General features: G+C 39.8%; 8 protein-coding genes across 13 annotated transcripts; 3 read left to right on the top strand and 5 right to left on the bottom strand.

The window, feature by feature from the left end:
* Window positions 1-1,207: 1,207 nt before the first annotated feature.
* On the bottom strand, window positions 1,208-2,076 carry LOC103333977 (uncharacterized protein At5g01610-like). The gene has a single exon (XM_008236888.3). It carries the CDS (start codon window positions 1,881-1,883, stop codon window positions 1,377-1,379), a length of 507 nt encoding a protein of 168 aa, XP_008235110.1. The 5' UTR covers window positions 1,884-2,076; the 3' UTR covers window positions 1,208-1,376.
* On the bottom strand, window positions 1,270-8,949 carry SEC15B (exocyst complex component sec15B). 6 transcript variants are annotated; one of them, XR_016127746.1, is made up of 3 exons: window positions 6,290-8,949; window positions 5,462-5,556; window positions 1,270-2,652 (listed from the first exon to the last, which is right to left on the bottom strand). XR_016127746.1 is itself a non-coding variant. In XM_089053974.1 (2 exons), exon 1 carries the CDS (start codon window positions 8,712-8,714, stop codon window positions 6,309-6,311), a length of 2,406 nt encoding a protein of 801 aa, XP_088910100.1. In that variant the 5' UTR covers window positions 8,715-8,949; the 3' UTR covers window positions 5,115-5,556; window positions 6,290-6,308. The 6 variants fall into 6 exon arrangements, 2 of the variants coding, with proteins under 2 accessions (XP_088910100.1, XP_008235114.1); XR_016127748.1 differs by having other exon boundaries at window positions 6,294-8,949; XR_016127745.1 differs by lacking the exon at window positions 1,270-2,652 and adding an exon at window positions 3,481-4,659.
* On the bottom strand, window positions 2,774-3,404 carry LOC103333980 (uncharacterized protein At5g01610-like). Its single transcript, XM_008236890.2, has one exon. It carries the CDS (start codon window positions 3,402-3,404, stop codon window positions 2,907-2,909), a length of 498 nt encoding a protein of 165 aa, XP_008235112.2. The 3' UTR covers window positions 2,774-2,906.
* Window positions 3,481-4,242, bottom strand: LOC103333978 (uncharacterized protein At5g01610-like). The gene has a single exon (XM_008236889.3). It carries the CDS (start codon window positions 4,240-4,242, stop codon window positions 3,706-3,708), a length of 537 nt encoding a protein of 178 aa, XP_008235111.2. The 3' UTR covers window positions 3,481-3,705.
* A 2,170-nt stretch (window positions 8,950-11,119) lies between the features above and the next one.
* Window positions 11,120-12,975, top strand: LOC103333982 (large ribosomal subunit protein eL18y). The gene is made up of 4 exons (XM_008236894.2): window positions 11,120-11,250; window positions 11,339-11,428; window positions 11,524-11,835; window positions 12,579-12,975. The coding sequence occupies exons 1-4, from the start codon at window positions 11,248-11,250 to the stop codon at window positions 12,735-12,737; spliced, it is 564 nt and encodes a 187-aa protein (XP_008235116.1). The 5' UTR covers window positions 11,120-11,247; the 3' UTR covers window positions 12,738-12,975.
* A 123-nt stretch (window positions 12,976-13,098) lies between these two features.
* Window positions 13,099-15,448, bottom strand: LOC103333983 (alpha/beta-Hydrolases superfamily protein). Its single transcript, XM_008236895.3, has 3 exons — window positions 14,911-15,448; window positions 13,875-14,113; window positions 13,099-13,671 (listed from the first exon to the last, which is right to left on the bottom strand). The coding sequence occupies exons 1-3, from the start codon at window positions 15,373-15,375 to the stop codon at window positions 13,425-13,427; spliced, it is 951 nt and encodes a 316-aa protein (XP_008235117.1). The 5' UTR covers window positions 15,376-15,448; the 3' UTR covers window positions 13,099-13,424.
* A 2,036-nt stretch (window positions 15,449-17,484) lies between these two features.
* LOC103333984 (RING-H2 finger protein ATL64) lies at window positions 17,485-20,481 on the top strand. Its single transcript, XM_008236896.3, has 3 exons — window positions 17,485-18,458; window positions 19,066-19,130; window positions 20,343-20,481. The coding sequence occupies exons 1-3, from the start codon at window positions 17,808-17,810 to the stop codon at window positions 20,347-20,349; spliced, it is 723 nt and encodes a 240-aa protein (XP_008235118.3). The 5' UTR covers window positions 17,485-17,807; the 3' UTR covers window positions 20,350-20,481.
* LOC103333985 (Plant invertase/pectin methylesterase inhibitor superfamily protein) lies at window positions 20,172-20,979 on the top strand. The gene has a single exon (XM_008236897.3). It carries the CDS (start codon window positions 20,270-20,272, stop codon window positions 20,855-20,857), a length of 588 nt encoding a protein of 195 aa, XP_008235119.1. The 5' UTR covers window positions 20,172-20,269; the 3' UTR covers window positions 20,858-20,979.
* Window positions 20,980-21,241: the final 262 nt, after the last annotated feature.

The following is a 21,241-nucleotide window of genomic DNA, read 5'->3' as shown; positions in this document are numbered from 1 at the left end:
AATATTTCTCCCACTTCCTTTGTTTAACCCTCGTAATCTAACTATAACGTAGTGCAAAGTTCCTCCGGGTCTACATTAATCTACCCATGTGTCAAGGGACATTTCCTTCATAAAAGTTTCACATACCTTCAGCTAACAAACGCTCAGCTAATATTGATACGAGAGGATAAGGATTAGTTCTGTGTACGAGGCAAGTAAATACAAAAACTACTTTAGACAACCAACTGCAAGATATTTGCTACTATGTTGAATCAGAAATCCCTGTTCTTCAAAACCAAAATAAGAACTTCCTTAAGCTTTTCAAATGAAAGCTATCCAGCATATTGTCAGCTATGCCACTGAGTTCAGCACAAACATAACTGCAAATAACAATCTCTAAGGCATATTCAATTCAACAGCCCTGAAGATCCTTCAATTTCTATTTGCACAGTTGCACGATCAATACAAACTTGAGGTAGATCAAAAATATTACCATGAGCCGCTGACTACCTAAACTCCAAAGAAGACATCTCTAAGCCCAAAAGAGCATGAAAATACACACTGTAATATGCTTTTCACTGGCACATTAGTTTTCCAAACATCTTTTCAGAGAAAGACGACTCTCTAAACCCAAATGAGCATGAAAATAAGAGCACATTCTAATATGCTTATCAACTTTCACAAACTCTATGTCTGTAACCTAAAACCCTAAACCTTATCTGAACCCTCACGCTCTCAAGCAGAGTACTATTTGACACGATTTGTTCATCAGCACCTAACTCAATCATTTCCAAGCTATCCATCTAGAAAACCTACCTCAACAATTCCCAAGCTATCCGTACAGAATACATCAATAGCAAAAACAAATAAAAATTACCTATAGCATATAAACTCTATGAGCACACAAGCAAATCAGGTTACTTAAAAACTTGCCTCCTGGATCTGAGTGATAAGAAAGTATAAAACTTACTAACAGACCAGAAAATCAAAAGCAAGTGGTGTTTTAATTGTTTTGACCAAAACTACATTCCACAGACCCCTATCAATCAAAATACACGCTTCAACTCTTTGCAATGCCATAACCCCTATATGCTTAACAGTACAATGCAATTATACACTAAACTTATGTAACATAACTGCGTTTTTTTTTGTCACATGCTTCAATTGAACATACACATTAAATTGATCTCTCATTTATTCCTCCCCATGACAAAATTACTCCTCAGAATCACAATCAATATCTTGATTCATTTTCCATAACAAAACATGTAACAAACACAACAACAAGAATTATTGAAAACCATAAAATTTAGCATCTTTAAGAAATTAAAGTGTAAACAGACACTAACCATCACTCCAAATCCATAAAAACATCGCCCTACAAACCCAATTTCTTTTCAAATTGAAGAAACAAGAGGGTTCATTTTAATTTTCCTTACTTGCCCATTGACGCAATCCAATCCACACCCGCACTGTGGGCACTCGTAAAAGTTGTCAATCGGAAACGCAGCAGAAGCGATCCCCACAGAGAATTCAAGATCGTCGCCGCTCCGAGTGACCTCGACGATGTTGAGCCACAAGAACAAGACCTTGACGCTAACCCCAGTGAGCCCAGAGAGCTTGTTCTTGGAGATAGAGCCACTGATGGTGGACTTATACTTGAGCTGGTACGACCCTTCCAATGCGAAACTGCAGGAACCGTTCAAATAAGCTCGGAATTGACCGTTGCTTCGGTCCAGTTCGTAACCAGTGACGCCCTTCGGGAGCAGACCCATCGGGAAGTCGAAGTCTTGGATGATATCGTACGCCGACCGTGAGTCATCGTCGCCGGCGGCGGCCGTTGATGACGTAGCGAAAGGGGATAGGATGACGAAGAGGGCGAGAATGGCTGCGAGAGACGACATGGTTTTGGCTTTCGGATTTTCTCTCGCTTCTCTCTCCCCAAGTTTTTTGTCGCTTTTAGTATTTTTCCGGGAATTGTTGTTGGTGGAGAGTCGGTTTGGCTTTGACTGACAGCGGTGGAGACGACGTATACAGTCCGAATACGATAAGAATAGTTCTCCAAAAACGGCGACGTATGGAGGAGTTTGTATTCTTTTAGGTTAGTCACGCGCTGTTGGCTTGGCGAAGGACGTGGTGACTTCGCTGTAATAAGAAAGCCAGGTTCACATTTGGAGGCTCTCCTCCAAAAAAAGGAAGGGGGGAATAGTAATTTCCCACTGACGGTGACACATATTACTTTAAAAAGTCAAGCCTTTTGATCGTCTGTGTGGATCTCTACAGCGGGTTAGGTAGGAATGGAAAGTCGAATGAACAGAAATAGAATTGTAGTTGGATGGGCAGTAAACATTACAACAGCCCAACACTGTACATCTTGAGGCCCTTTTTGTTTTTAATTACCCAACCACCTTTTTCTGCACGTTGATAACTACCCCTTCTTCTTTTTTTATTTTTCCTTTTTCATTTACCTCTTTCTCAAATATGGTTTTTCTAGGTGCAAGACGTTAGGGAGTCCATTGTTGATGTTTTAGACATATCGACACTATCCCACTGTTAAGGAGGTGATTTATGCGGCGATAACATGCTAATAACAAGACGTACCGACACTATCCCTCCTTTATGTCCACATGCTTGGGAGGAATATGCAATAAAAAGCTCAACAACCAGTCAAACCTGTATGGATGGCAAATGAGTACCATTAGTAAATCCTTACATGCCAAGCTTATAGTTATGGAACAGGAGCAACCACTATTTGCTTGCTTGTGAAGTTGTGAGTGGTACAAACTCATGCAAATTATGAAAATCCGTCATATATTACAATGGTATTGTACATTTATTCTCAGATCATATAGTAATGAACGTTGGATACTAACATAATGCCATGTCTAAACTGCATTTAGGCAATGAAAAATTGAAAACTAACTTAATTAAGCCGAGGACACTAAATTATTGATCTTAATCTTCCTTCCCTTCCCATTAACACAATCAAAACCGCAACCACAGGTTGGGCTCTCAACGAAATTGCCGACTGGAAAGTCCGCGGAGGCGATGCCCACAGAGAACTCGAGCTTATCGTCGTCACGAATCACCTTGACGATGCTCAGCCAAAAAAAGAGCACCTTCACTTCGATGCCACTCAAGCTCGAGATCTTGTCATCCTTAATCACACCGGTTATGGTGGACTTGTACTTCAACTTATAGGAGTCAATGGAAAAGGAACAAGTGCCATTCAAGTAGACTGAGAACTTACCTGTGGAGTTGTCTAGTTCATAGCCCAATGCGCCTTTGGGAAGAATGCCAACTGGGAAGTCATACTCTTCCAGGACTTCGTAAACTGTCAGCTCGTCGTTGACAGATGCAGATGGGATTGGGAAGGAGACCAGAAGGAAGAGAGATAGCCAGAGCAGTGTTTCCTTTGGAGACATTGTTGATGAAGTTTTGACTGTTTGGTTATGCAGGCTCTAAACGGTAGATGGAAGTTGGAACATATATATAGAGAAATTTGAGAGACAAAACAAAGAATATTCCATTTGATTCGTTTGTGCCTACATAATACATATATAAATTGCACACAACAAAGCAGATCTTATATAGAGAGGGCTAGCTCTAATGCTCTATTTGCAAAGCCCCCTTTTAATCTAAGGGGGATGGGGACTCAGAACTTAGGTGGTGCACGCGATGGGCTTACTGTACTCGGCAACTAGCCTAACTCACTTCTGCATATAGTTAGTTAGACTTCATAAGTGCTCTCACCGAATGTGATGGCACGGCGCTACTCACCAACTGTTGACAAGCAAATCCACAGCCACACTGTGGGCTTTCCTCAAAGTTGTCGATTGAAAAGTCGGCTGAAGCAATCCCCACGGAGAATTGTAGCTCATCGCCATTTCGAACCACTTCCACTATGTCGATCCAGAAGAAGAGCACCTTCACACTCACGCCCTTCAAATTTTTGAGCCTGTCTTTGGACAAAACACCAGTTATGGTGGATCTGTACCTGAGCTGATACGAGTTTTCAATGGAGAAGCTGCAGGTTCCGTTGAAATACGCCTTGAAATTGCCGGTGTCCCTGTCTAGCTCGTAGCCTGTTACTCCTTTGGGAAGAAGGCCGATTGGGAAGTCATATAATTGAAGCATCTCGTATGCTGATAGCGTGTCGTCGGTATAGGCAGAGGATGAGAGAATGATCAGGAGAAGTGCAAAGGGAAACACCATTAACGGAGATGTGGGCTTTCTTTTATGAGACTCAGAGAAGGAAGCCATGAATTCCCAGTCTTGAAGAAGCTTTGTGGGCGTGTTTGATTAGGCGGAGAGTGAGTGAGGCTGGCAAACAGAGGAGAGGACATGTGTATTTATGGATTGGGGAAGTTCATCAGTTGTGGTGGATGACTGGCTCAATGCTTTGCACATATCACGCAATCACAATGAAGGTGACAGTTTTGTCACATTTCCAATTAATACAATAGAATCGTTTGAATGCCGTTTTATCTTTTGTTTGTACTGCGCTATTTTTGAAGCCTACGTGGTGCCACGTAGCGTGGGGGTTTGGTTGGGATTATCTTGATTGATGTTGCAGATGACAATTGGGAATTGGGTTTCATTCATAGTTTTAACAAAGAGGTGAAGAATTTGAAGGGTCACTTATCAAAGCTTGAAAGTTGAAACCAAGGTGTCTCTGTGCTGCAGACGCATGCAAGGTTGTCAGCAGATGGTGATTGGTGACGCCTCACACATAACGTTTGTGAAACAGTCAATTTATGCATTGGAAAAGGACAAGGTTAAATAAAAAATCGCCCGTGAAGTTGTAAAAATGGATTCAATTCAACACGAAAATCTAATCTAGTGGGGATGGGCCAAATAGCAAGCTGTTCGAGAAGAGATTGGATTGGCAATTGGACTGCAGAAACTAGAAATAGGCTGTCTTTGGGCGTCCGAGGCTGTTGTGATAGAAGCGGCCCAGTTATTTTGAATACCAATCAATCAATCAAACAGCTCATCGTTCATGTATATCTCATCAATCATTCCTCTTCTGTGTGTTATTGAATCTACCACCAGGTCCAGCCGACAAGGGGCGGTATGAATCACACTAAAACTTGAGCAAAGTTGGCAATTGATCTTTCTTTACAACAACAAACTTTAAAAAAAAATTGATACCCAGCTCTATGATAAAGAAAATAACATCATCATCGACATCGTTTCTCAGTTTTGCCATTTTAAAATAGAATGCCAAATGGTGACGACAACAAAATTGTAAACAATATACTAAAGCAAATGCAAGCGTAGAAGAAAGCACAATTATAAGAACTATTTCTAGTGCAGAGTATCAAAACTATTTCTAAGTGACGGTAAGCAGAAACCATAAAGAATTTTAAAGAGCAGTATAGGCACCTCGCAGTCATGAACCTGTCAGCTAGTGTAAATAACCACCTATTTGATAAGAACAAGAAGATAAAAAAGCAGCACATGAAACTTACAAACATACCAGGCAGCCAATTATAATTTTTCTTGAGACAAAAGTCTTCACCCTTGCTGGATCTCCTAACCCCTCAAAACACCCATCCATTGATGTTATGCCATCTGCAAATAATATGTAGCAGGAAGAAAATCTTGCCATAAGATAGATTCAATAAAATTACCAAAGCCCTCTCCCTCCAATTAAAATTCATCTAAAATATAAACAGTTAAGAATAAACATAATCTATCAGAAGCGAAGTCACAACGCTATATAGATTGTAATGACTTTCTCTGAATTTAAGGTGAGCTGAGGGAGTCCATCCTACACCGATATAAGATTTTTTTTAAATCTATACAAGCACAAACCAAACATCAGGTCCCAGCCTTATGAGGCTTACATCTAATGCACAAAAGAGGGTAAATATTAGAACAACACCACCTATAGCAGGTGGTACTGGGAGTAAGATAAATACAAGCCTAGAGAGAGTCATGATTAGAAAACCAGCTAGCCCTCGGTCAAAACAATAAGTTTGACATGTCTCATAAATTCGCATTCTCTTTCAAGACAAGCTTTAGTGAGGTTGCATGCATTTTACTTATGTACTCAACCAGCGGGAGAATTTCAAAGATATAATGCAAATTCTTCAACGACTGGAAAAAAATTCATCAATACAATAACCAATGAGTAACTAAAAGCCTGATACATACAGAAGAATCTTTGCATATCCCATGATACATTGAGAAACAACAATTGGCATTGGCAAATAACAAAGTTAGCAACGAAAAAACTATGAAATAATTCCAATCACAATCAACAAGGGTATTGTAGGGGAGGGGAAAAGGGGAAGGATCATACATACAGCTACGTAAACAAATCAATTCACATCCTTGAGTCTTTTTATCAATGCATCTAGAGATTTCTTCTTTGGGTTCTGCCTGCCTCCCCGGCTCCCAAAAGTTCCAAATAGCCGCTCAGAAGGATCCCTCAATTTTTCTGAAATAGCCACTACTTTTCTGTAGTCCAAGGTATTGTAACTCCTCTCCCTGATTACCGGATTAAGAAAATTCTCTGGATGATTGCTTAAGAGTAAATTAATTAATTGCCTCAACTCAGCAAGTGCTGTTTTCAACTGATTTGCTTCCTCATCTGAGAGTAAAGGAGCTTGATTATCTGCAAAAGATTCCAACAGCCGAACATCCACATCAATGCTCATAATTGCATGTACAGTAAACCTCTTAACTGCGTCCCCAAGTAAAGCCCCAACTATTTTCTCTGATATGTGAGAAAGGACATCCTGCAAAACTCGTTTAAGGACATGAGGAGGCAATATCTGCTGAGCAGTGGAAACCAGGGTTTCCAAATATATGACCACCTCATTCACATATTCATTCCCATTCGGCAGAGGCTCATCGGCCATCCAGTTCACATTCTCAATCAACGTCATGAACCCATCCACTTTTTGTTTAAGCAACCCGGAGAGTATCTCTTCTGCTGCATCACGGGCTTTGCAAAGCGGAAAATGCCTCCGCCCCCTCTCCACCATTCTCAAGGGAATGCCAGAAAGCTGAGCAGCATGTCGAAAGAAGAAATCACAAGCTCGCTCCATGACTGCCATATTAGCCGCTACTTGCATTGCCTGGGAGACCCCATGGATAGACATATTGATTAGCTTCAAAAGAGCCCCATCCAAAGCTTCACTTAACAATCGATCCAAATACTTCTTAACGACCTCAAAGAAATCAAGCTGCCCACCATACGACATGAAACTCACAGAATCCTCAATAAAAGACCGTACAATGCGGCAACAATCAGGCACCGTAGAACTAAATGGTGCAACATAAGGAAAAGCCGGTATGATATCAGAGGTCTGTATCTGAAACGAAAGAACATTCATGGAATATTCATACTCTTTCTTCATCAACATCTGATCAAACTTATCAGCAGAAAGTGCCTCAGCAATTTGTTTACGACAATCTGACAACAACAGCTCATGGTACTTATCCCTATGCTTGCTCAGAACATCAAGCAAGGGGTCAACCAGATATCCATACCTACGCAAAGTCACACCTAACAAGCTCACATAGTCCTTAATCAACAACAAGTGGTTGGCCGTTTGCATCCTAGAAAACTGATCCTCCAAAACGGAACACATTTTACTAACAGCAGTTTCCCACAAATTCTCAACCTCCAATTTCGATATCAAACCGCCACCGGTCCTCACAATCCGATCCTCAACAATAAAAAATCCGGCTATTTGCGCAAAGAAAGTTTGATGAGATTCAAGAAACGGAGTCATGGAAGATACCTGAAAGTCAGAAGTGAGCTGAAGCTTTCGATTCTCGAAGTAATACTGCTTGAACCGGTCTTCAAGCCCTAGAGTCTGGTGAATATGATAGGCTCTGTACAAGGGAGTCAAATCAACCCCCGGAAATCCACTTCCACCGTTAATATCATCTCCAACCCCACCGCCGAGTCCATCTTCGTCTTCTTCTTCCAAAGCGTAGACGCAGTCTCTGAGGCTGAGGCGGCTCTGCTCCTCAGCTTGGCGTTGCTTGATTCTCAGATCCTCCTCTCGTTGCCTCGCCGAGGAAGCTTGACCGATCGCCAACTGACCAAGGTTCCGACTCACCACGCGGATCTCCACTAGCCAATCGCCGAACTCCTTGCTGACCTTCCGTTCGATATGCCACCGAATCTCTGGAATCTTCTTCTCCAGCATCCGCTTGAGCGTAGACGACGGCGTTTTGTCTAGGAACTCGGACTCGATGGTGTCGACGCACTTGAGCGCCATGTAGAAGTTGCTGCTGGAGAGATGGTAATTGGATCGGGAACAAAGCTCCATCAAACGAATACAGTTTCGAACCGATTCGAGCGCGAGGTTGACGTTCCGGGAAACGTTTCGGGCTTCGACGAATGCGTCGAGGGAGGAGAGAAGAGGGAGGCCGACCGACTGAAGCTTGGTGTTGGAATCGTAGAGAGAAGACTTGAGGGAATCGACGTCGGAGAGGAGGGATCGGAGGTCATCGACGGCAAGGATGAAGTCTTGATAGTGGGCCTTGCATACCTCCTCGATTTCAGACTCCTTGGATCGAGAGAAGTGGCGGAGGTGCTGGAGCAACGTATCGGGCTTGCCGGAAGTGAAGACCTTGCGGACAAATGGGCCCACATCCTCGCCGTTGCAGATGGCCGAGGAGAGGAGCAGTTGGTCGAGTTTTTCAGCCGAGTCTGCGCTTTCCGCGGCGGACGGAGCCACTTTCCGCCGAGATTTTGTGGATTGCATCGTGTCCTTGTGGGGGAATAGAGCGCGGAGGGGATTTAGGGAGAGAGGGGGAGAGAGGAGTAGTTACTTGGACATTTGAGGGAAGTTTTGCTGTTTGACTGAAAAGCCACTCGGAACGAGGGAAAATGTTAGGGATATACGAAGAATACGGTGGGGTAGTTTGGTAATTGAGAGGGATGATGATAAAATTCAACGGCGATTCTGACGGAGGGGTGTCTGAATCTCTGACGACAGAGTTGGTAACACGGTAGGACAACAACAGATTTTAATCAACCCTGTATTTATTTTTGTCAAATAAACGGAATTCAATTACCAATTCTTTATGTTATACATTAAGTATGAATCATAATTAGCAGTGTATTGTATTATTTATCACCACTTTTGTTTGAAGTAAAATATTTATGATAAATTCGATACTTATATACGTCTAGTTTTCATTATGATGATGTATTGACCCGTTCGAAAGTATTTTGCAAATAACTTATAGTTTGGATGATTCATGAACTTAAGTATTTTAATATACTGTTACGAATCAATAAATCGATAATTGCATTGCAGAAGAGATAATCCACAGCTTAAACGTAGAAGTTATGCCAGCTAAGGAATAGGAAACTGCCCCACATGCGAGCTTGGTATGATGTATAGGATGTCGATATATATATTACGGAGTTGGGTTGGCTGGGTTGGATTAGGTTGGATCGGCAGAGTTCTCTGGTTGCTGAATTATATAAATACCATGCAAAGTTCATAAAAAATAAGGATAAAGAAACAGAGGACATCCTCAGACCAGAAAAGAAAAAGATATTGTAGAGTAGAGGCCACTTGGCGCCGCCGCGGTGGAACAAAATATGAATATGATTGAGAAAACAACCGAAATCTTGTTTCAATTAGTTTTGTTTTTTTACCTTCTTTTTTTTTGGTGAGATATTTTTATTTTTTTTATTTTTTCCTTCTTTTAAATCGTCTTTTCGAACGACTTTCCTTTCCATTTGCAGTCAAACACGTTAGAACAATGAAAAAAAAAATTGTTGACTGATCAAATAAATTTTTTACACATAAAAAAAGTGCGAAACAAAACGACTTTTAGATGAGAACAAACATAAATTATGGTATTTTGGCATGACCATTTACATCACTTTAGAAACCCTTTATCATTGATTTCATACGGACTCAGAATTTAGGGTTTAGGGATGGACTCAGGATTTAAGGACGGATTTAGAATTTTCAAACTTGACTAGGCGAAATTTACTTTACATATATAAACATACTAAGTATATAGAAAACTCGATAGTACGATGTAATTTCATTGATAACAAAAATAATAATACACCTAATTAAGGGGGATAATAAGTCTTACTCCTCATAACACTATATAAGTTGCACTCTTCGAGTTTTCATAAAATTAAAATAATTCATTATCCATTCATTATCTATATGAGTTTGGTGACAAAGTCGACAACTCTAAGAAATAGTCATAAACAATTTCTTCTACTTTTTTTTTTCTTTTTCTTTTTTCCAAGGGCTGTGCATTTTTTTTTCTTTCTTTTCTCTATTTTTTCCCTTATGTGTAGAGATGTGCAGCTTTCCTCTTCTCTGTTTATTCTCCACGTGCAGTGCAAAGGATTCCTTGGGATGGTAGGTTATTCAATTGGTTGGGCTATAATTTTTTTTTGGGCTGGAAAAAAAAAGCCACCTGAGTTGTAGCCCAAGTTAGTCATGCTTATGGTCCGTTCCTAATTTCATCCCGATAACTCCAAGCGATGTCCTAAACTATTGTTGCACCTAACAAGCTAGAAGTCTAATAGTCTACTTTTGCACCCCGATGTCTTTTGCTTCATTCCCTTTCTCAGATACTATTTGTATACAAACAAAAGTTATATTAATATCTTTTGTATTGCCATATTTTTTGTCATCGTAACTTATGTACTTGTTTTATTAGAGTGTTTAGCGTTACATGTTGCGGGTGAATAGTAAATACATCTAGAAGACAACATATGTTTTACGAATTTGAAATTTGAGACTAAGTATAAGATTCATTAATCTTTAACAGATACAAACATGACAATGAAATCATAGGTGTCTAATTTCCATTAGTTTTTGAGTTTGGAGGTAGGTTTTTCGTTGCGGAAGTTGGAAGAGAGACAATTTATTTTGCACCAAATAAAGTTTCACAGTTTGCATATCAACCATCACCTACGAATATAATATTTTCGAATGAAACATATCAAGGTAAATTAGACTATTTCATGCCGACTAGGTTACTTCGCACTTAAAAAATAAAATATGGGTGTAGGAATCAAATTTTAGGGTGCAGAGCAAATTACCCCTTCTATAGACTGGGCTTTTGGGCTTGAAGAACCTTTACAAAGCACACGAGGCCAGAGGTCCTATTTTTTTCTGGGTCAAGAAGCCCAAAAACCTTTCATAGAAAAAGCCCCATTTATATAACAACTCGAGAGCTACGCAAGTTCGACTTTCCCAGCTAATAAAACCCTAGACCCCTTCTCTGCCTCAAGAGCAACAAGGAGCCGCAATGGTAATCTCCCTTCAAACCCTAAGACCCACATCTCCATTTTCCCCGACATGCTCTGTAACTGTGTTCCTCTTCATGTTTATACTCGCAGGGTATCGATTTGGTCGCCGGTGGAAAGAGCAAGAAGACAAAGCGCACAGCGCCCAAGTCCGATGATATCTACCTCAAGCTCCTCGTGAAGGTCCTCCCTTTGAATCTGAATATTTGTATATCTATTTTCTCTTTGTTTTGTGAAGCTTTTTTGGGTATTGATTTGTTTTTGGATCTGGGTTTCAGCTGTATCGGTTTCTTGTAAGGAGGACTGGGAGTAAGTTCAGTGCGGTGATTTTGAAGAGGCTGTTCATGAGTAAGGTGAACAAGGCCCCTCTCTCCCTTTCCAGATTGATTCGTTACATGAACGGGAAGGATGGTAAGATCGCTGTGGTCGTCGGGACTGTGACAGACGACATTCGAGTTTATGAAGTACCTGCTCTGAAAGTGACCGCTCTGAGGTTCACTGAAACCGCCAGAGCTCGGATTGAGAAGGCTGGTGGAGAGTGCTTGACTTTTGACCAGCTGGCTCTCAGGGCCCCTCTTGGCCAGAACACGGTATGTCTGCTGCCAGTTTACTTGTTTTTTCATATTTATTTGTATATTTAGTTATCCGAATGACCTGCAAGATTGTGGTTTTTGGGTTTTGTTGGATTTGATAGTTCAATTATGATATTTTGCCTTCATGCGTGCACTTCACTTGACTAAGAGTAAAATCTCATAGAAAAGTAACATGATCTTATATAGTCTTTTCACAATATGTAATTTAAAATCATGATCGTGCCAGAATCAAACCAAACCAAGGGTATTGTTTCAAACTTGTAGTTAATATGTGACACTAGGTTCACAGATATGGGTGCTATTGGGTGGTGTAAGTTATCGGGATATGATATGATGACAGAAAATAAGTATTTGGGTTGGAGAGTAAAGTTCCATGGCAAATTGTCTACTGTAATTTAGCTTAGTAGTCATTATGAAATGGACTGTTTCATTGTGAGAGGAGAATCTTGGAACTATTCGCAACACCATGTAGAGGACTATTTCATAGCAGAAGCGTAATATGTTGGTGAAGATTAATGGAAGCTGTCATGAAAATTGGAGGTGTAGTGTCTTTTTAGGTGCAAAAAGTAGTGAGGAGAATTTTGAGCCATCTGGTATAGGTAGTTACGGTTTTGAAATCTGATAATCTGTTTTGGTGCATTCTAAGATTAGTATCTTCTTCTATTCATCCCTCTGTGTTCACAAGAATTTTTTTGAATAAAAGGATTATGCTGATAAATAAACAACGATTCTTTCTGCAGGTTCTTCTCAGAGGACCAAAGAATGCTCGTGAAGCTGTGAAGCACTTTGGACCTGCTCCTGGTGTGCCTCACAGTCACACCAAACCCTATGTACGATCAAAGGGTAGGAAATTTGAGAAGGCTAGAGGCAAAAGGAACAGCAAGGGTTTCCGTGTTTAAGAGTTGCAAAACGAGTCATCTCCCTATTTTCAGTTGTGTTTTTCTCACTTTGCGTTATTGTTGGACCTATTATGTTATCAATAGCTTATCATCATCAATATTTCCATGGTTCCCTATGACTATTTTAGCTTTTGAGAGGAAGATATTTAAATTTTTGAAGGATTAATGGATACTTGCAGAAATGTATGGTAGATGTTGAAGATTTTGTTTAATTCGATTTTGGTTTGATATTATTACTTTTCTCGGCCTCCCTCATCTTCATGCATGGAGCAGCAAACAAATATTTTGATTTAGCTCATCTTCATTTTGATTTCTGAAAATGAAATCAATGGCTCTTCCAAAATTAATGAATTGCTGATGGTAAAGTTGAACCACTCTTATATTGTAATTTGTAAGGGCTAATAAATAAGCCTCGCTTTTGACTTATTACTAGAATTGTTACATGACTTGTTCATAGAATTATTACATAACACAAAATGAGGCTTGCAGCATAATCACGATGATCCAGAAGATAGAACAAGCTCTGCATCTTATTATTACATAAGCAAACCTTAAGGACGAAAATCTAAAACTAGATTCAACACCAAAGCGAGGTTCGATAATGTCACTTTAGACGTCATTATACGGTTCTGTAGCCAAACTTATTGAAGTAGCAACTGCGAAACAAACATAGTGGGCTAACAAAAATCAGAACTTATGGATGAAGTCATATACGTGCTGACTGATTTCGTGGGGCTTTTCTTGGTTAATAAAGTGAGCTCCATCTTCAATCACAACCACCTCTTGCAAAAATGGCACATCTCTTTTGAAGCCTCCATTATGTATATACTCCTTCATGCCTGGGATATGATAGGTGATGTCCAGGTCGCCCACAATAAACTTGACCGGTACTTTGATCTGTAGCCCTGTCCATGGTCCTGTAAGCTCCCAGGTTCTGCAACCAAGAAGAAAATACTTAATTGGAATATGCATCCAACCCATTTCAATACAAACAATTTTGCTTCAAGCTACTTAAATGTCATCTGATTTCTGATCTCTAACTCAAAATTTCTGTCGAGAAATTACCTTTACAATCTAAGAAAGACAATGTATTCAACATATGATAACCAATTCAAAGGGAAAGGGGTAGGTACTTACAAGTTCAAAGCTCGATAATAGTTCAATCCACCAACAAACCCCGTCTTGCTGAATTTGCTGGCAAAATAATTAACGTCCTCTTCTAACAGCCAAGGGGGCAAGGTTTCTGGAGTTTTCCAAGCTCTTAATCCTAGTTCTTTAGGTAGGCATGGAGGTTTTGGACTACGACCAGTAAGAAACTTTTTCATTATTGATGCAGCATCAAAACCAGCAAATTCTTTTTCGATCTCCCCAGGTTCCTACAGCACAGCATTCCTCAACAAAAGGATTTGATGCATGTATATATTTTCGTTATGAGAGTTACATAAGGATTTGAGTAACAAGAGCTATGCCTCAACAAAATCACCAAGAAGTCCTAAACAATGAGCAGGTATAAAAATTCTCATTAAGCTCAAACTGTGGCTTAAATTCATTAATCTCAAACGGTATTCAGCCGACGAATTTTCATAATTGCAAGTAGTCCATAACATGAATATATGAAGGACGGATCTAACAAAGTGGCAAACCGCTGGTCAAATTACCCAAGTCTGGTTTTGAAGGACGGATCTCTGAGAAGTAAAATTTGTGCACAAGGAAAGGGTGTGGGTTGCGCACAAGGAAGGGGTGTGGGTTGTGCAGTTGTAATAGTAGCCTAAAAGGAGGTGGTTGCGCAGACTGAATACATCATTAATGAGAACGAATTTAACAGGCACATACACCCAATGTCAGTATAATAAATTCAACAGTTGACACCAAATATATAGATAAAAATAATCCGCATGCATATGATAAACGTTATACCATCCTGGGGAATATTCAGATTAAGCAATCTCCACAAAAAATAAATCAATTCATAAATGAAATGCGAACATGGAAAAGAAAAGAAGCAAAGCAAAAAAGAAGAGAAGTTGTTGTTGTAGAATAATTCAGCGAAGGGGAGCCAAAAAAAGGCAATTGGAATCTGACCCAATACATATCATATACTGAATCACAAAAAGATTGAAACTTTTGAATCAGATCGAAAAGGAAATTAAAAAATTGAAAGAATGTGATTTACCTGGAACCTGCAAATATAGTAATCATCACCAAACAAGGCCCTGAAACCATCGACAGGCTTTCTCTTTGGGTTCCTGGGACTGAAGGCCACACTCATGTTGACCAAGGCCTTCACCCGGTCAGGCCTGAACAAGCAGAACCACCAGGCAATGACGGCGCCCCAGTCATGGCCGACCAAGAAGACTTGGTCAATACCCAGATGGTCAAGGAGGCCAATGAGGTCACCAACTATGTGCAGGGCCGAGTAGGAGGCAGGGGAAGGTGGTGCGTCGGTGTCACCGAACCCTCGGAGGTCGGGGGCTATGCAACGGTAGCCCAAGGATGAGAGAGAAAGAAGCTGGTGGCGCCATGAGTACCAGAGCTCCGGGAATCCATGTAGGAAGAGCACAACTGGGCCTGTACCGATTGACGCTATGTGCATGTTTATGCCGTTTGTTCTTACCGTTGTGTGCTCAATTTTCTCCATCTCTGTTGACTCTCTCTGTGTGCCTTGGCTTCTCTGTTTCTTGCTCTGTTATGTTTGGTATTGTTATGTGGTGGGTGTATATATATAGAGAGAGAGAGATAGAGAGATAGACTATGTAGCAGCCGTGTGACGTGTATGCTTCTTCTCGGTTACTGAGAGAGAGTCTTGTATTTTTCTATTTGTTGAAACTTGAAAGGATGAACACAACAAAATAAATTGTCCTTTTTTTCTTTCATCTAATTTTAGTTTCAGTTAAATGGGTGCCAATTGTTTCTTGGTGAGGAGGGCACGTTCATTCCAAGGAAATCGATCGGCAAATATTTGTGCAGTTTCGTCGTTCAAAGTTTCAAACAAACAATGGTACACTGTACGCATTGATAAAGTTAACATGCATTGGTGAGTTCAGTTCTGTTGTATACCTACCACTGTGCGCCTTTGTCCGTTTCTTATATAAATAATATAAATTATAAAGTAAATTTAGGTTTAAATAAAATAAAAAAAAATTTCACTTTTGGAAAAAGCCAAAACTTTTTCAAAAAGACAGAAAAACCTCTCAACTTTCAAATCAAAGACATGCAAATATATAAGATTTCTTGAAATCCAAAAATAAATAAAAGCAATTTTGTCCATTTTGGCTTTTTCCAAAGCCTTTCTTCTTAAATTTCAATTGAAATATGGAATGCTATTTTTCGTAATTTGCATGTTTATGTTAAGTTAGTTGAATAAACCAGTGTATGCGTTCATTTTCACCAGACCCTACCTCATATAAAATGGAAGAAAAAAATTTGAATGAAAAGAAGACATCAATAATCATCAACATTATTGAAGAGATCACCAAATCAGAGTGTTGGATGTCCAGTGTGGGGAAACAGGATTGCATTGCCATCACTTGGCAGTTGTAACTTGTAACACATTAATTGAGTTGAATTGAATGCACGATTCGACATTTCAAGATGATTTTTTGAGAGCAACATTCTGGTTAGGTGAGAGTTGCGATACTCTACTCAATCATTATTGGGTGACCACAACACGCATTAACTGAAATTTACTGCTTTGTTTGTTTCTCATGTTTCTTTTTGTTTCTCATTTTCACTTATTTCAGAAAGTGTATAGGCCCAGTTAGAAATGGATAGGCCCAGCAGTGGGCGAGAAAGTGAGAGCTAAACTTTGGGCATCAAACCCACAGTTTGAATTGAAACTAAGTGCTTAAAATAAAAGCAGATTAGATGCTAGTGGGTGAGTGAGTGAGTGAATTGAGGTCAGAAACAAGTTGCATTGCATCTTCATGTCATGGAAAGCTCCTTAAATTTGATTTGAGTGGGGGAGTGGGGGACTCTGTGAAAGAAAGATGTGGGTTTATTTTGTTTGTTGGCTTGGCATCGTGATTCTTTTTTGTTTTGTTTTGTTTTGGGTTGTCATCTTATTTTATAAATAAATATATAGTTGTTGTTCGTGTGGATTAGGTAGAATATGAATGATTCAATTCAAGCTGATGAAATGAAAGGCAAACTATTATATATACCTCTGGTCGGTCCACTATTTTAGTTGTAGATCTAGACGCCAAATTGCCAATGTCATTCATTATCCTAAAATAATTTCAGACCCTCTTCTCTTCTCTTCTGTTCTCTTGTGCGTACGTTGGTTAATTAAGCTTTTTTATACCGACCTGAAATTGAATGGGGGGATGAGAAGTAAGTTTGTTCATGTAACAAGTCCACTAAAAATCCTGTAATTCTGAATTGAATTGGGTTTTATCATGTGTACTTGTGGTACTATGTGCATGTGATGGATGATGAGTGAGTTAGATTTAGAGTTAAAGTCAGAGACATGGAATGGAATATCATTAAATTTCACGCACATCGTCAACCAGCTTTCGAAATCTTTTTCATTATTCTCCACCAAAACCGACACCAACACCAAAAAGCAGATATAGAGAGGTTCATGAATTCTATGTTTGCCTCAACACCAATCAAAGCATGGATATAGAGAGGTTCATGAATTCTATGTTTGCCATAGATCATCCTTACAAAAATTAGACAAAGAAACTATTTTCAATTGTGTTTGCCACTAATTTCTTAATCATCGCATTACGTAATTTCTTATATATATATATATAAATGCAGAGCTCAGAGAGTGCAGAGGAATAATAAAGCCCGCCAGATACACACACCATATGTACACAATACACGTAGCCCAAACCAATTGCCTCGCCTCATAAAAACAAGGCACCACACACAAGACAAATCCAACAGTCATAGCATAGGAACCTTCCTTCCCCTTCCACCATAATCTTCCGTTACAATAACAATAAAACCCACCTCTCCAACTCCAACTCCAACTCGACACCCAAAACAGAAAACAAACACCGCCCACGACAATTTCATTTCATTTCTTTCACCAAAACCTTTCTCCTAACTCGATCATAATTTCATATGGACATCACTAACAAATACAATCACCAAAACCACAAACCCACCAACTATGCTGTCAACGGTAAGATTATGCTCTGCTCAGTCATCATTCTCTTCATCGTCATCTTCACCATAGCTTGCTTCCACAGCTACGTCCGCTGCTTCTTCCACCGCCACCACCCACGCCGTACTCGCCGCACACCACGCTATCTCTTCCCCCACCCTGTTATTTCTTTCACCACCCTCCTCGAAACTACCCTCTCTCCGACCAATCCCAAGGCCTTGGATCCCTCTGTTCTCAAGACCCTCCCTACTTTTACTTACTCGGCCACCACCCGCATCAACCCAGCACCACTAGAGTGCGCCGTGTGTTTATCTGAGTTCGAAGACGAAGAGCAAGGCCGTGTATTGCCCAAGTGTAACCACACCTTCCATTTAGAGTGCATAGACACTTGGTTCCAGTCTCAGTCCAATTGTCCACTCTGCAGGGCTCCGGTTCAACCCGATATTCCGCTTCCTAGGCTGGAAATTTCGCCTGAAACGGCAATAACAGTGAATGAACCGGGCGGTTCGGAGCATGAGACGGCTGAAGCTAAAGTGGGTTGCTCGAGATGTTTGCCGTCGACGAGTGGTTCGGCGGAGGAATATGGGAGAAAGCCAATAATGGAAGTGGTGAGTATATCTGTATCCCGGGAGGAGGAGGTGTCGTATTATCATAGTTGTAATAATACAATTAGGGGGATGAGAGGTTGAGGAGGGGTTTGGGTTCACCCAAAAACATTAATTACAATGGCTTCAAATCTTCATCAGGCAGCAAGATTCTCTCATTGAAGAGGATTTCGAGCATATAGAGACAGAAACAGAATACCTTATCCATTTGGAATTTTGGTAGCTACTCTGTGTAATGTGCTAGCGTTGTTGTATTTTTAAAAAAAGTTGTTTTTCTTGTGCTTTTAGAATGGAAGCTGATTTTCCCACTTTCATTTTCTCCACTTACACTCCCTTTTGCTTTTTAATAATTTTTAATCAATATTTGTTTTTCTTTTATGTTCTTTCTCTTTCTTATTCTACTACCTTATAATTTTTAATCAATATTAAGGTTTTGATAACTGTAATTAAGAAAAGTTAATATATATATTTAAAATAAAAAGGAAATGGATAGAAATGTAAGTATTTGTATGCTAAAGTCTTTTATTTTTATTTTTATCAAGTATATGAGTACTATTTATCTTTGTTGTATTTAATAGATAATAACTTTTTTGAGCTAACATGTTTACAGGTAGAAGAACCAAAAAATGCTACTAACCAAACTGTCATTAGGAGCTTAGATATGCAGAGAGAAAGGTATGCATAATAGTCTCAGATTTTTATTCTTTCAAAATATTAGTAAGTGATTGTACATGTCTTCTTATTAGAGGGAATCGTAGAGTAAGTGTAGAATAGGAAAGAGAATGAATAAAAAGAACAAAATTGATTAAAAAGTATTAAAAAGTAAAAAAGAAGTGTAAATGGAGAAAATATGAGTGAAAAATTTACCTCCTTTTAGAATAATCAGTTGTGAAAAAAAAGCACGTAGAATTTTGTAAACAGTTTTTAAAAAAGTGCTGTGAGTAGTCAAAATATTTGATAAATTTTTATCAAAAGTGCTGTTATTTTGTATAATGACAAAAAGGACATGAATCATGACGATGAAACTAGTTGTTGTTTTCTTATTCTTTTTCTACTTTAAAAATAGAAAACCAATTTGATAATATTTTAAGCAGCTTTTAAAAGCTGGCTTGTCCCTGCTTTGAAAAAACAGCAGTTTCAAACAGCGGTCACTGACCACAATTTAACAAAAAAGCTGATTCCTGATATTTACCAAACAACATAGTTTTGAATTGTTTTTATTAAAGCTGCTTTTAAAAAAATTGAAGTACTACCAAACGCTGCCTTACTCACCTGCTACAACTATCGATCGCAGCCACCCAGCAATGGAGAATTTCTGGAGCCTTGTTTTGCTTTGCTTTCCTTTGGCACATATGCTTTTGTTTTGGTCCTGTGTACGCGTCTTAGTAATTGGTACTTGTATATGGTACTTGTATTGTATTGTATACATCAAAACCAAAGTATATATATATATATACACTATTAATGGGCTTGATTTGTGAGAATAGTCCAAGGCATACCGACTTGAGCTATGCCCATCAAACTCAAGCGGCCCGTAAACATGAGAGAGAGAGAGAGAGAGAGAGCTGCTGCATAACCATATATTGAGTGTTAAAATTGGAGGAACAAAATCTGGTTAATTATAAGTGGGTTAAAATGAACGTCCAAGACGCGTTTAGAGATTAGGAGGCTCGGCTCTCTGTCCTAATAAACCGCAACATTGAGAGGTTCTTGTGTATCCCTCCTCATATTTATATACTCATTCTCCTCTCCCCGTATAATTAATTAAATAAAAGCCTTAATTAATCTCCTTCAATTAAAAAAGAACAAGAACAATGAATCCCATTGCAGCAGCACCATTTGTCTTCCTCTCAACATTGTCTGTGCTACAATTTGTCCTCGTTGCAGGCCATGAAAGTCAAGGCACAAACGGCGGCAGCAAAGCAGGCGTGGTGAATATGAACCTCATTCAACAAGCATGCCAGCATGCGCCTCACAAGGACCTCTGCATCAACGCCCTCAAGAACGACCCCAACAGCAAAGGAGCTGACCTCATAGGCCTCGCCTACATCTCCATCAGGCTCGCCGGCGCATACGCCTCTGAAGTGGACGCGCACTTGAGATCACTGCTCATAAACAACGCCACCACCTTATCGCCGGTGGTCCAGCAGGGCGTGGCCGACTGCATTGAGCATTACTCCGACGCGAACGAGCAGCTCGACGACTGCGTAGCCGCCATGTCCACCAAGAACTACAAGGACGTCGAAGTCTGGGTCAACGTTGCTATTTCTGACGCTGACTACTGCGATAACTCGTTCGCCGGAGAGAAAAGCGTCGTTTTACAGAAGAACGAGGAGTTTCGCCAGTTGTGCAATAACGTTTTGGCCGTCGTCAAGGCCTTGCCACCCCACGGCAAGGAGTGATTATGTACATATGGAATGGATCCACTTTAATTTTAATTAGTAGCTAGCTAATTGATTGAAATTAATTTCTGTAATTAATATTATAAAATTTTCAATAACAATTGTTGGTTTTATTTGTGAAATGCTCAACGTGTTGTGATCTCATTTCTCGCCAAACTCAGAAGGTGATTATTGATGTCACCACAAAAGTTTGTGGTTCCGTCACCAAGCTGATGTGATCAATTTCGGTTCTGCATGTAACGTAACAACTTAAGATAGCAATATTAATTAACTCCTAATCACATGTTCCTGATTTTCATTAATTAAGACTAGTCTAGGATGGATCGATAGAAGAAATAATCCCAAGGTGGTTAATGAACACATGCACGTGAGAGAGGGAGGCGG

The sequence above is a fragment of the Prunus mume genome, linkage group LG6 (genome assembly GCF_029339155.1).
Source record: "Prunus mume cultivar Tortuosa linkage group LG6, ASM2933915v1, whole genome shotgun sequence".
NCBI lineage: Eukaryota > Viridiplantae > Streptophyta > Magnoliopsida > Rosales > Rosaceae > Prunus > Prunus mume.
This window is presented reverse-complemented; position numbering and strand designations above follow the sequence as displayed.

What these genes read in the sequence shown, in the direction of transcription:
- LOC103333977 (XM_008236888.3), bottom strand. Translation starts at nt 1,883, where the DNA reads ATGTCGTCTCTCGCAGCCATTCTCGCCCTCTTCGTCATCCTATCCCCT.
- LOC103333980 (XM_008236890.2), bottom strand. Translation starts at nt 3,404, where the DNA reads ATGTCTCCAAAGGAAACACTGCTCTGGCTATCTCTCTTCCTTCTGGTC.
- LOC103333978 (XM_008236889.3), bottom strand. Translation starts at nt 4,242, where the DNA reads ATGGCTTCCTTCTCTGAGTCTCATAAAAGAAAGCCCACATCTCCGTTA.
- SEC15B (XM_089053974.1), bottom strand. Translation starts at nt 8,714, where the DNA reads ATGCAATCCACAAAATCTCGGCGGAAAGTGGCTCCGTCCGCCGCGGAA.
- LOC103333982 (XM_008236894.2), top strand. An exon ending in ACCTCAAGCTCCTCGTGAAG is followed by an intron (nt 11,429 to 11,523) that starts GTCCTCCCTTTG and finishes TCTGGGTTTCAG; the next exon opens with CTGTATCGGTTTCTTGTAAG. An exon ending in CCCCTCTTGGCCAGAACACG is followed by an intron (nt 11,836 to 12,578) that starts GTATGTCTGCTG and finishes TTCTTTCTGCAG; the next exon opens with GTTCTTCTCAGAGGACCAAA.
- LOC103333983 (XM_008236895.3), bottom strand. Translation starts at nt 15,375, where the DNA reads ATGGAGAAAATTGAGCACACAACGGTAAGAACAAACGGCATAAACATG. An exon ending in ACTATATTTGCAGGTTCCAG is followed by an intron (nt 14,114 to 14,910) that starts GTAAATCACATT and finishes GCTGTGCTGTAG; the next exon opens with GAACCTGGGGAGATCGAAAA. An exon ending in TATTATCGAGCTTTGAACTT is followed by an intron (nt 13,672 to 13,874) that starts GTAAGTACCTAC and finishes TCTTGGTTGCAG; the next exon opens with AACCTGGGAGCTTACAGGAC.
- LOC103333984 (XM_008236896.3), top strand. Translation starts at nt 17,808, where the DNA reads ATGGACATCACTAACAAATACAATCACCAAAACCACAAACCCACCAAC. An exon ending in GAAAGCCAATAATGGAAGTG is followed by an intron (nt 18,459 to 19,065) that starts GTGAGTATATCT and finishes ACATGTTTACAG; the next exon opens with GTAGAAGAACCAAAAAATGC.
- LOC103333985 (XM_008236897.3), top strand. Translation starts at nt 20,270, where the DNA reads ATGAATCCCATTGCAGCAGCACCATTTGTCTTCCTCTCAACATTGTCT.